The 13,408-nt window shown below is 51.1% G+C and overlaps 1 protein-coding gene and 1 pseudogene across 1 annotated transcript; both read right to left on the reverse strand.

Moving 5' to 3' along the window:
* Positions 1 to 4,204: 4,204 nt before the first annotated feature.
* Positions 4,205 to 5,253, reverse strand: LOC112583556 (olfactory receptor 13J1-like). The gene has a single exon (XM_044938407.2). It carries the CDS (start codon positions 5,147 to 5,149, stop codon positions 4,211 to 4,213), a length of 939 nt encoding a protein of 312 aa, XP_044794342.2. The 5' UTR covers positions 5,150 to 5,253; the 3' UTR covers positions 4,205 to 4,210.
* Positions 5,254 to 11,776: 6,523 nt separating this feature from the next.
* LOC112583557 lies at positions 11,777 to 12,828 on the reverse strand (annotated as a pseudogene).
* Between the last annotated feature and the right edge of the window lie 580 nt (positions 12,829 to 13,408).

Genomic DNA, 13,408 nt, shown 5'->3' on the forward strand with positions numbered 1-13,408 from the left:
CTCTGTACCATCCCTGAAATATTCCCTCATCTTTCTAGCAACTTCCAACCCAGGTAAATATCATGTCAGTTTCATCGGCTGGTGAATCTAGTTTAAACCATTTCATTCTTATTTTAAGCTTCAGACATGATTTTAAAAGGAAATTGAGGAGCACAAGAAGAAGCTCCTGTTAGAATGACCCAGAAGTTCCCGCATCTGGATTCCTGCATCACTCCACACTGTGACAGCAGAGCCGGTGAGTGTGGGCTTTGGAGTCAGACCGACAAGCCCAAGTCTGAGACCTGCCACTTGCTAATGGCTTTCTCAGTCTCAGCCTCCTTACCTGTAGGGATAAGAATAGTATTTCCTTGTGGGGGGATTTTGAGGATTCAGTGAAAGGCGTTAGCACGGACGTTTGCACAGGGTAAGTATTCAGCAAGTGGTAGTGGATATTGTAGTATGACTTTGTTCCCTTCTCCAAGCAGGTATTCTGGTTTCTGTATGATTAAAGAAGATTTCAGGAGAATAGTCAACATGCTAGATGGATTTTCCTTGCCTCCTACCTGTTGTTCAGGGACGTTAGGGCAGGCAGGTGGCTGGAGCAGCTGCCAGGTGAGGTGATATGAGGCTTGGGAGAGCAGGGTGAGGGAGTGCTGAGTTCATTACCAGCAGACACACTGTGCTGGGGTGGGCCAGGATCGAGGCCCCGAGCTCCTGAGGCCCAGCCTCCTGGTCCCCTGTCATGCAGACATCTCTCCTGGTCCCTGCCTTCCGGGACTCGTAGTCCCTGCCCAATTTAAAGTTAAGACTCTTCAATGATACAAGTTTGCAGGCTTGACACAATGTGGCTTCAGAGACTCCAGGTTCCCTGTGCTGCCCAGGAGGGCCTGGCTGGGTGACGTGGGCACAGGAGAGACCCTGGACAGGAATCTGAAGACTGGGTCTCACTGCAGCCCTGCCCCTTGGACCTGAATCTTGGGGGCTATGAAGTGGGGTGCTTCCTGGCAGGAGTGCTGTGGGAACCTGTGCTCATGAAATATTGTTGTTATTTAGTCACTAAGTTGTGTCTGACTCTTTTTGTGAGTTTTGTGTCCCCGTGGACTGTAGCCCACCAGGCTACTCTGTCCATGGGTTTTCCTACACAGAAATACTGGATTGCTATTCCCTTCTCCAGGGGATCTTCCCAACCCAAGGTTCAAAACTGTGTCTCCTGCACTGGCAGGCGGGTTCTTTACCACCGAGCCACCAGGGAAGATTAAGGAAAGGAAATTGCTGTACAGGGTGAGGCCCTGGGCCCCTGTGACGGATGTGAAGTCAGTGATTGTGCTGGGTGTGTGAGTTTCTGCAGGTCCCCTTTCATGTTTCCCTTCCCATGCCTTTCTCTTTCCTTCACAAGAAACGATGACAACTTGACAGAGCTTAAGGACTAAAAACAGCCTTAAATAATGCGGCAGCAATTACACATTTTCTGAGTAAACTGTGATATGTCTCTGGGAATATCTTTTTGTCAAGAACAAAGGTCGAAATAAAACACTGGAAGACTGTCACCACTTGTTTTCTAACTTATGAGGAATGGGACCATCTTGCCACTCCGTGGATGCCCACAAACAAGCTCCCCCCAGCCCTCCCGCCACCTCCAGCCTACACTTTGCTTCCTTATCTCTCAGGGCGTCTCTCAGGGTGATGAGATATCCACCCAAAAAACCCAGAAGCTCAAGCATCAAACCGCAGTCTCCTCCTTCCTCAGCCACCTCTGTTCATCAGCCCGATGTTCCCAGGACATGAGCTGCAGGCTCTCTGCCTGGCCGCCCACCTGGGTCTGGCCCCATCCCTGCTTCCTCACTTCCTACCCTCAGGCATGGGCCCTTTCCCTCTGTGCTCTATCTGGAGCCATGTGATCTTCCATTTCTCAAAAATAATACTATCTTTTAAGTTCTAAGTCATGTTCATTTCAGAAGTATTGAACAAGGCTGGAAAGAATAATTCATAAAGCAATATTAATCCTTAACTCCATCACCTCTAGGAAACAATTGTAAGTTAATATTTTGTCCTAATTTTCCAGGAATTTCTACATACATACTTGTTCATATATCCTTAAGAAAATATCATTAAAAAATTGAGATTATATTGAGTACAAAGCTACTTGTTCTACCTTTTTTATGTTAATTACAGTGTGAGCATTTCCCATCATCAATTATTCTTCAAAAAATAAGATTTACAATGGCTGTGTCACAATCCATCATTGGGCTCCACCAGAATTTATTTACACATTCTGCCCCAGTTGGACATTATGAGTCTTACAATTTTTTGTTACCAAAAATACCTCTGTGATTAATAACATATAGATAGATAAATAGACAAATCTTCGTACCTATAACAATTTTCTCTGAGTAATTCCTAAAAGTAGAGGTGTTGGGTCAAAGGGTGTGAAGTTTTCAAGTCTCTTCACTGATACCCACAACTTACTTGGCAAGAAGTTCATATAAATTTATTCACACCCTCACCTGCTGTGTATGATATTACCTGCTTCACCGCACTATAGTTAGCGATATATGTTAGAAAAATTCTTTGCCAGGTTCATGGGTGATGTATGGTGTCTAATCAGTGACCCTGCTAAAAGGAAATGTGATTGTAAACTCCCATCCCCACAGCATAAAGTCCAAACCCCTGTCACGGCATCAAAGGCCTAGCAGAACATCTCTGCAGAAGCTTCGCCCGGGCTTGGTCAGCTGTGGGCTGCGGGCTGCGCTGCTCTCCTCTGTGCCTCTGTTCTGACCAGCAGAGGAAGCAGGAAGACAGACTGGAGGGTACCTGAGGGCTCAGACAAGCACTGTGCTTACCTACAGGGCGCAGGAGAGCTGGCCTTGCTGCTCGGCGGCCGAGCTCTCCCATCACACAAGATGGTACCACTGAGGCCAGAGGGGGCAGGGAATGGAGATGCTCTCAAGCCTGAGTCTGTTTCCTCTGTGTGTTCAAACCTGGGAAGAGGCCGAGCTCCAGGAAGAGGTGGAAATGGCAGGGTCTTAGTAGGTGGGTTGAAGACGGGTGAAGCAGAGTCTCCCCAAGGCCACACGAAGCCTGGATGCTCGGCAGGGAAGCAGTGGAGTGGCTGCTGATAAAGCGGTAGAGGAAGCCAGACCCTCAGCTGCTCCGGTGACCAGCGTCCCAGGCCTGGGCTGGGCTGGAAATCTTAGAGGCTGGGCCTCGCACTGCCTCTGCTGTCAGCTCCCCAGGCGCTAGACTCTGCCTGTCATCTGTGAACTTCATCTCAGCTCTGCTCAGATTTGGGGAGAACCCCAGCTCTGCCCTATATTGCTGTGTTTTCAGTTTATTTAAGAAACCGGTGTGGGCTTGGGGTTGGGCAGGGCCAGATCTTGGGACAGAGTGAAATCCCGTATTACTGGCTCTTAGAGCAACACTGAAATTAAGCAGGAGGAGCACAGTGAGAGGTGCAGAGTGGGGAGGCTTCCTGGAGGAGATGTCATTCAACATGGGCTTTGAGGTGGGGGAGGGGTAAATCAGGAGTTGGGGATTAACAGATTTACAGTACTCTATGTAAAATAGGAAGACAACAAGGACCTCATGTGTAGCGTAGGGAATTTCATTTTAAAAATAAAAAGATGGGCCTCGAGGATCAGGCAGCCCATTACACAGGGTGCTGTGTGTTGGCTGGGGGCTGCATTGTGGGAAGAACCAAGAAGGGCACAGAGTCAGGCATTGCTGGGCACACGATCTCCTGCCGGGTTGGTGTGTGCAGCTGACAGGAGGAAGTCTGTGGGGCACAGGACGGGGAAGGGGATTGGTCATGACCAGCAGGGCCAGGTTGCAGGGGTCTGGAATGCCCCCAGTGAAGCCCTTTCACTTCATCCTCAGAGCTCTGGGAGCTATTCAGAGATTTCATTCAAGAGAGAGACATGATCAAATAGACTTTTCTGAAATATCCCTCTGGATGACCCTTGGAGGATAGATTGGGAGGAACAAGACTGAAATCTTGAGGCCACCCAGGAGACTGGTGTGAAGATTCGGGGACTGATGCTGAGTGCTGGCCCAGGGCTCTGCCCGGGGAAGGAACAAAGGTGGAATTGTGAGCTCGGATCTGTGGCAGGATCAGTGGGAGGTGGTGCTGCCTTTCTGGGTTGAAGATTCCAGAACCCCTACCCTGAGCCCTACCCATCCGCTCTGTAGGCGAAGGCAGACCTGAGCTGCTACCCTGCAGGAGCCCTGGCCTCCCTCACCTGGAGGTCTGTATCCTGCCCCACACCTTCCTGGCAGCCTCCTTCACCTCCTTGTTCCTCAGGCTGTAGATGACGGGGTTCAGCATGGGTGTGACCACAGCATAGAGGACCGTGAAGACCTCGTCAGAGATACGGGCCTCCTTGCTCTTGGGTTTCATGTACATGAAGATGACGGTGCCATAGAAAAGCATCACCACGGCCAGGTGTGCTGAGCAAGTAGAGAAGGCTTTGCGGCGCCCGGCGGCTGAGGGTACCCTCAGGGTGGTGGCCAGGATAAGCGTGTAGGACAGGCAGATGAAGGCCAGGGGCACGGGCAGCAGCAAGATGGCACCCACCAGCAGGAAGACCTCACTGATGGACGTGTCACCACAGGCCAGCTTCAGGACTGCCAGGATCTCGCAGGTGAAGTGACTGACCACACGGTGGCCACAGAAGGGCAGCCTCATGGCGATGATTGTCTCAGTCACTGACTTGCAGAGACAGAGGACCCAGGCAGCTCCCGCCAGCAACCAGCAGAGCCGGTGGCTCATCAGCACGGGGTACCTAAGGGGCCGGCAGATGGCCAGGTAGCGATCATAGGCCATGATGGCGAGCAGCAGACACTCTGTGGAGCCTGTAGACAGACTCAGACACATCTGGAGTGCGCAGCCAAGAAAGGAGATGGTCTTCTGGGCTGACACGAGGTGGACAAGCATCAGGGGCACAAAAGTGGACGTGTAGCAGATGTCCAGGATGGAGAGGTTGCCCAGGAAGAAGTACATGGGTGTGTGCAGGCGGGCATCCAGCACACTGACCGCCACGATGCCTGTGTTCCCCAGCAGGGTCACCAGGTACATGGCTGAGCACAGAGGGAAGAGCAGGTGCTCCAGGGCAGGGTAACCTGAAAATCCTTTCAGGAAGAACTCAGACACCTCTGTGCTGTTGACTGGCTCCATATCACAGAGCTCTGGAGGGATGCATGGCTGGGAGGCAGGGAAAGAGGGTGCAGGGTTTAGGGGTGAAGCGTATTGCTAAGGCCTTTTCGAGCCCTGACACACTTTCTCTCTGAAACTCTGGGCAGTCCCCATACTTCTTCCAGTTTTCAATAGTTCCTTGTAAAATTGAGGAAAGAGATGGGTCAGAATTTCTCTAAGAGAGTGTTAATGGAAATGTGGGCAATCTGAAAAAGCAATTTGAAATAACGTTGGATTAATCAAAAGCAAAGAATTGACTGCGGAACTTCTCAGAGTCATTAACACACCACTGTGATTTGTGACTTTCTGAAAGTGATGCAGACAGTAGGTAGTTCCCAAACTTATTTGACCATAGATCCTCCTTTTACAGAGCACCCGTTAACCTTCTGCAAATAAATATTCTAGCAGCATAGTTTCGGGAACAATGGGCTGGATGGAAGGTCCTCAAATCTTAGAAGCACCTGTAAAGATCACATGAGAATCACCTGGAAAGTTTGTGAAAACAGAGAGTTTCTATCTTATTCAGTCTGAGTGATGCTGTTCTGTTGGTCAGGGGACCACACTTTGAGAATCACTGGGCTAGATGGTCTCTGAGGGTCCTCCTGGCTTTCAGGAAGCCTTGAGTTGTATCACACTGTTCCCATGGATGAAGATGCCTGTCTCATTTATCTTCCAGCCTGCAAAACTCTGACTTGCCTCTGCAGTCAGCTCTGGTCTCCATGCATGAAGCACATGTGCTTTGTATTGGAGGGGCTCCTGGCATCTGAGCCTATTAGGGGCTCGTCCACCTGTGAGCCCATAGGTCCTGCTTCATCAGCTACTGCGGATTGACCATCAGAATTGATCTTCACCATATTCATTGGAAGGACTGATGCTGAAACTGAAGCTCCAATACTTTGACCACCTGATGCAAAGAGCTGACTCATTAGCAAAGATCCTGATTCTGGGAAGGATTGAAGGCGGGATGAGAAGGGGAAGACAGAGGATGAGATGGTTGGATGGCACCACTGACTCAAGAGACACGAGTTTGAGCAAGCACTGGGATTGATGATGGACAGAGAAGCCTGGCATGCTGCAGTTCATGGGATCGCAAAGAGTTGGACACGACTGAGCAACTGAACTGACTACTGATGTGTTTTTGAGTAAAAGTTTGATGGACCTTTCAGCCTGCCTCCTATTTTCTCTTAACTTTTGCCAGGGCTGCTTGGACTTCATGAACTCCTAGGCATCAAATTGCAATAACCTCTGAGAGATTAATCCATTGGAGCTCCCACTGTGCAGGTAGGGCAACCGAGGCTGCACAGCGGGTTCCTGGCAAGATGAGTCTAGAATCCTGTTCTCCTAACAGCATGACAGCTGCACTGAGCTCACAGCAGGTGTTTGCTTCTGTTAAACTCCAAATATTGGTTGTTCTTTCATCACCCTAATGGACATCTTTCTCCTAAGTGTCTCCCCCTACTCCCAATCTTCTCACCAGCTAAGGAGCAGGAGTTAAACTTTCCCTAGTGTTTCAGGCTCTTGGAATCTGTGGGACACTCTGTCCAAGCCTGGTCTGGGCTGGGCACCAACCTCTCAATGCCACCCTTGAGGGAGACAATTTCCTTCTGTTAGTCCTACCATGTTTCTTCCTTTCAGAATCGAGAAGGGATTGAGTTCCTATCACACCCCAGACAGGGTACTAGGCATTAGGGGAAGGAATGAGAACACATGTGCCTCCAGGCCAGGAAGCCTCAACCATTCCCTGATAAAAAGTCTCTCCAGTTCCTAGCTGAGCCTCATCCTGCTTCTGTTGGCATGCCTCTAGTGATGGGAAGGCTACTCCCTTGGACACACTTTTCTTTTTGCTGTCAGGCCACTCGGCATGTCACGAAATCCTTCCTGATGTGGACTCTCTCTGGGTCTCCCTGGGCCTCCAGCACCCAGTCAGGCCCAGGCTGGGGCCCCTGTGGACTCTGCCCTCACATGCACAGACGCGGGGTCCGAGCTTTGCCTGCTGCTTCGGGGGCGGAGTGGCCTTTCTGCAGCAAAGAGAGCACTGGCCTTGTCCTGGGATCTCAGATAGAAGGTCTTCCCTCGCTTTGACTGTGTCTAGAGACGTTGCTGGGTCAGCAGAGCGTGAGCTGGGAGCTCCCTTCAAGTCTCAGCAGGGAAACTCCAGGCTGGCTTCCTGGAGAGGCACCCTGGACGGGGCAGCAGTGGCAGCAGGAGCCATACCAGGGTTGGGGAGGCACAGAGGTGGTGGGCACTGTGCTGCAACCCCAGTGGCTGGGTCAGGCCATAGCCTCCTCCTTTGCGTAGTTCAACGGACCACAGAATTTATCCCCTAAAGTCATTGGCAACTGTCTGCAGTCAATAGCTGCAGACACGCCTGTCAGAAGATACATACACTCACACAGGCCACCACACAGGCACCTGCCTGCCTGTGTGCACAAACACTTGACTGGCAGCCAGGTGCACATGTTCACCTGTGAGTATACACACCACATCAGGCTCATGTGTGTGAATGTACAGTCCTTTGCTTGAGTGTATGTGCGGCCGGCACTCTTGTTCTCTTTCACACACATACATGCACACACACACACACACACACACAACCAGTAGAGCAGGCCCTTGGACCTGTGGCCAGAGCTTCAGAGGACCAGGCAGGACAGAGGATGTGCCTGGAGACCAGGCAGGGGCCCTGGACGTATCACGGGAGAAGCAGCAGCCCTGTAGTTGGGGAGCAGTCTCTGCCTGGGATGAACCATGAGCACAAAGAAAGCTCAGACCCGGGACATGGTGAGCAGACCTGCTCAGTGCTTCATCTGCCTTCCGGCCTGAGTGCTGAGAACCTGAGAATCTGAGCCGCTCAGCCTTCTCTCCTGGACTGGGTGCCAAGAAGAGCCAGGAGGAGGGATGTGGCTGCAGGCTGTGGGACTCTGCTTCCCAGAGCTGGGCCAGGGAGCTTCGTTTGCAGAGCCCACAGTGTCTTTCAGCATATCTTCTGGCCAAATGCTATCTGAAAACCAGTTCAAGTACCACTTCCCCTGGGGAGCCTCCTTTTATCCTCTCCCAGCCTACCTGATTCCTCTGTTCTGTATGCATCACGGCCGAGTGTGTGCACCTGGAGGATGGTGCTCACCTTTCTCATTGGCTTCCAGCCTGTTGCTTAGCCCCACCAGCATGCAGGGAGGTCTCCCTCTCCCCTCTTCACCCAGATTCTGAAGGCCAAGCTGAAGCCCCCGGCCTGGCCACAGACAACTTCTTCCTGTCCCATTGCCACTTCCTGAGGCTAAGACACATTTGGAGTGAGCAGCTGGCTGCTCAATCCGAGCGGTTCCTAGCCTGGATGACACCTGTCTGAACTGGGAGGGGGCTTGCAGATCAGCAAGACCACCCCTTGTTATGTATGGGAGAAATGAAACTCAAAGAAGGAAGGGGCTTGCCCAGTGCTGCACAGTGAGTTAGAGGGGAAACCAAGGCTGCAGGAGTTCCCTGGGGCTCCTGATCCCAGCCCTTTCCTCTGCCCCATGTCACCATTTTTTTACTTACCTTCAGCCTCTTCCAGATCCATGTGCCTTGTTTCCTGGAAGATGTTTCTGAGACCAGGAACCTTCACTGGCTGTAATCAGGAGAAAACAGTTCCAAGAATCAGGTCTGAGCCTCCTCTATCCAGCGAACCTAGTGGACAGGACCTGGAGTTTCACATTAGTGGAGCTTTCCAAACTAAGAAGACACACCTAGGCTGTCGTAGAGTTTAGTGAAGTGTTTGCAATGTGATACAGTTAAGTGGAGCTCTTAGAATTTGGGAGAAGTAGACCAAGCACTTAGAATTCAGTGCATTCTCTGCAGTGTGTCAGGCTTTGTAGAACTAGGAAATTCTGGTGGGCTCAAGGCTGAGCAGGGTGCCCGGTGGTTCACTGTCAGCAGTCAGGGACTGCCCACCCGAGCAGCTCCCAGCCACATGCTGGCTGACAACCTCCTGAGGAGCAGGGACCTTTCAAAGCTCCCTGTACCAGGGGACCGCACCATCCCCAAGGCAATTTAGAGGCAGAAGGGGAAATTCACCCAGCTTAGAAACGTTGGGGTACTTCAGGGAAGAAGTCCCAAAGACCCAATTACACAGAGTCTACTTAGAGATCTTAATGGGTGTAGAAAAGTTGGAAGAGGTGGCTCAGGGCCAGGAATCCACCCTCACAGGTCAGTCCTCAGTGTGGGCCATGAACGTTTACAGGATCAATAAATGAATGGATGGATGGATGCACAATTAAGTCAATGTATAGGCCACTCTTGGTGAGTATATTTAAAGACATTGGGGTGACTGAATGAACAATTGATAGGCAGTTTCACCTTTAAGGGAAACTCTGTCCCCAGTAACAGTCTAGGTTTGTCATAGTTTTTCTTCCAAGTAGCCAAGTGTCTTTTAATTTCATGGCTGTGGTCACCATATACAGTGATTTTTGGAGCCCAAGAAAATAGTCTGTCACTGCTTCCATTGTTTCCTCATCTGTTTGCCATGAAGTGATTGGACTGGATGCCATGATCTTTGTTTTTTGAATGTTGAGTTTTAAACCAGCTCTTTCACTTTTCTCTTTCACCTTCATCAAGAGGCTCTTTAGTTCCTCTTCAATTTCTGCCAATAGGGTGGTGTCATCTGCGTATTTGAGTGACAGTTCAATAACCTTCTGTTGGGAAAGCTCTGTGGAGCTGCAGAGACAAGCCCCTAAAGAGTCCTGCCCTCGAGGCACCCACATTGTTATGAAACATTGTGGACACAAAGCAGAAGGGCTTCAGTTCAGTTCAGTCGTTCAGTTGTGTCCGAATCTTTGTGACCCCATGGACTGCAGCATGCCAGGCCTCCCTGTCCATCACCAACTCCCAGAGTTTACTCAATCTCATGCCCATTGAGTTGGTGATGCCATCCAGCCATCTCATCCTCTGTTGTCCCCTTCTCCTCCCGCCTTCAATTTTCCCAGAATCAGGGTCTTTTCAAATGTCAGTTCTTTGCATCAGGTGTCCAAAGTATTGGAGTTTCAGCCTCAACATCAGTCAGAAGGGTTTAGATACCAAACAAAATGTGCCAACAAAGTGTGGTGGGACACAAAGGAGAGAGCCCCTTTAAAAAGCTGGGAAAGGCTGTGTTCAAGTGATGGTGGCTTTTTCAAGGTGGCTTGAAAAAAAGCCCCAGATCTCCCGAGAGAACAGCATGAACAACATACAGAGATGTGGGCAGTACAGACAGTGCGGAGAGGGGTTGGTGGTGTGCAGGGGTGAGTAGAACATTGGGCTCACAAAGTGGAGGCTGATTTATGGAGGCCCAAGGACTCAGCTGAAGAATGTGGTCTTCCTTCTGTGGTAAGGGGGAGGCATCGTAGGTTCTTGGGTGGTGAATCAGCCAGGATCTGGCCAAAGTAGCAGGACCAGTGTGTGATGTAAGGCTTTGTTGTGGAGAACAGAGCTGTCATTGGTGGGAGCTGTAGGAGAAGCCTCTGCCGCGCTCGGCCTCTGCGCTTGGTGTCGCATCTGAAGTTGCTCTCGGGTGGCGTGAAGGGGCAGGTGAGGACAGACCAGCGCTGAAGAGGACACGGTGGAACTCATGTCTGGCCCTCACTGCCTTCGACTCAGTCACACTGCTGACCTGCAGGAGGAGCTGGCGCTCTCTGATTGGAGCTCCCTTCGCTCGGGCCACAGAGCAGCTGCAGGTGGCCTGGCAGGAGCCCGAGGGGCTGCACTGACAGCAAGTGAGGGCTCCACCACCTCAGCGCGGCCTTGCCTCTGCCTTTCCATCTCTTCCAGATTCTCTCGTGCTCAACCCGAACCCAGAACCTGAGAGCAAAGGAAGCTCTTGGAGGGCCGGTGGAAATCTAGCTGGATACTCCAGTCCAGAGTCACACAGGCCAGCTAATCAGTGCCTCCTGGGTTGATTAACCTGGAAGCAGCCAGTGAGGCACAGCTGGCCAGAGAATGGAAGCTCTAGAAACCTCTAGTAGCTCCTGGGTTGGCTGTAGGGTAGTGGCATTGTCACCAGGCTCTTCAGGAATTCCTCAGTCCTCCCCCTCCTTCCAGATGTGGAGTAGGTGGGCATCCCCAGGCCTTGGTGTCGGCTCTGGCCTGTGCCTTGAATGATTGGCCAAGGAGGTAGAAGTGGAAGTACCAGGTCATTTCTGAGTGGAAGCTGAAGAATCCACACAGGCTCTGTCATCTTCTCTTCTTCTTTTGCCATTTGACCAGTAGTGTGCATAAGGCAGATGCTTTATCATCTTGAGGCCCACAGAATGAAAAAGATGAAGTAGATCCCCCATCCAACCTCTGATGGACCTGGAGAGTGAGCAAGAAAAAGAACCTTTGTGTTTTTAAGCCTCTGCAATTTTGAAGTCACGCCACAGTATAACTAGTTCCCCAGGTGGCGCTAGTGGTAAAGAACCTCCCTGCCAATACAGGAGACATAAGAGACCTTGGTTTGATACCTGGGTCGGGAAGATCCCCTGGAAGAGGACATGGCAACCCACTCGAGTGTTCTTGCTTGAAGAATGCCATGGACAAATAAGCCTGGAAGGCTAGAGTCCATAGGTTCCCAAAGATGTGGACAGGACTAAAGTGACTGAGCACGCACACACTTGCCTGATGGACTTAGAGAACAACAGGAAAGCGGGATATTTTCCTGGAGAGGAGATCTCCCCTCAGCAGAGCTATGGCAGCAGCTTTCATCTCTGCATTCCTTAGGCTGTAGATGATGGGGTTCAGCGACAGGGTCACGACCCCGTAGAACAAGGCAGAAGCTTATCCAAGTAGAGGTCCTTGGCCTTGGGCTTGAAGTACATGAAGGAGATAGTCCCATAGAAAATCACCACCACTGTGAGGTGGGCAGAGCAGGTAGAGAAGGCTTTGTGCCGGCCGGCAGCAGAGGGCACCCTCAGGATGGCAGTGAGGATGAACACGTAGGACAGGAAGATGAGCTGCAGCGGGGGCAGCGTCATAACAGCTGAAGACACCGATAATATCAGTGCATTGAGAGAGATGTCCCCATAGGCTAGTTTCAGCACTGCCAAGATCTCACAGAAGAAGTGGCCACAGAAGGGGAGGCTGCAGGTGAGATTGGAATGAAGAAGGGAGTTGGCAAAGCCTTCCCCCCAGCTCAGTGCCACCATCCACATGCTCATGTGCCCGCTCATGAGCTCTGAGTAGAGAAGCGGCTGGCAGATGGCCACGTACCAGTCACATGCCATCATGGCCAGGAGCACGCACTCCGTGGAGCCCAGCGCCAGGGTAGGGTACATCTGCAGGGCACAGCCAGGGAAGGAGATGGTGCTTTGGGTTTCCAGGAAGTTGACCAGCATGAGAGGCATGAAAGAGAATGTGCCACCGATGTCCATGAGGGCGAGGTTGCTGAGGAGGAAGTACATGGGGGTGTGCAGGCGGAGGTCCAGCACATTCAGCCCAATGAGGAGGGTGTTCCCCAGCACGTTCACGGAGTAGATGCCCAGGCAGAGCACAAACAGGACCATCTCTAGGTTGTGGTGGTCGTGTAGCCCCAGCAGGACAAACTCTGTCACGACCATCTGGTTTGCCCCATTCGTCTCACTCTCCATCCATCTCATTCTCCCTCTTTTCCCATCTGCACCATGAAGGTGTTGGATTAAGCACCAGTGGGCCTGGGAGGCAAGCAACGTGGAAGTGTGATCTTGAGCAGGTCAGCCGTGCCTCTGGAACTCAGTTTCATCATCAGTATAATGAGAGAGTGGACGTCAGGTCTGCAAGCCAGCCCCCTCAGTTCTGTAGTTCTGGTGTAACTTATAGGAGATGGGGTCCATTCTAATCACCTAGGCTCTTCTCTCTTCTACCCAGGCTGACCTAGGGGAGACAAGAATAAATTCTTGTTTCTTGAGCTCCTTTTGAATCTGCAGTGTTCTTGGTTATTAAGAGGAAGCACGTTTTCTAGGTTATGATTTCATGTGGCTGAATGATGCCCATAGGATTTCAGATTCATTCAGTTATTGAGGATTTGTCGAGTGCCTACCCTGTGCAGGGTGTTTAGGTGCTGGGCTATATCAGTAAGAAAACTATGTGAACAAAAGATGCCTCATTTGTAATAAGTGCTGCTCCTCTTTCTCAAATTAAGTGGGATGAGCTTGGGAAGTCAGGTGGGTGATGAGTGATGGTCACCTCATTCCTTTGGGCATAAAGGTTGAACATTTCTACTGCATAGGGTGGCCAAGGGCTGTGGGAGGAAGAAGGGACCAGGCAACTGTGCAGGGGGCAGGT

The sequence above is a fragment of the Bubalus bubalis genome, chromosome 3, assembly GCF_019923935.1.
Source record: "Bubalus bubalis isolate 160015118507 breed Murrah chromosome 3, NDDB_SH_1, whole genome shotgun sequence".
NCBI classification, from domain to species: domain Eukaryota; kingdom Metazoa; phylum Chordata; class Mammalia; order Artiodactyla; family Bovidae; genus Bubalus; species Bubalus bubalis.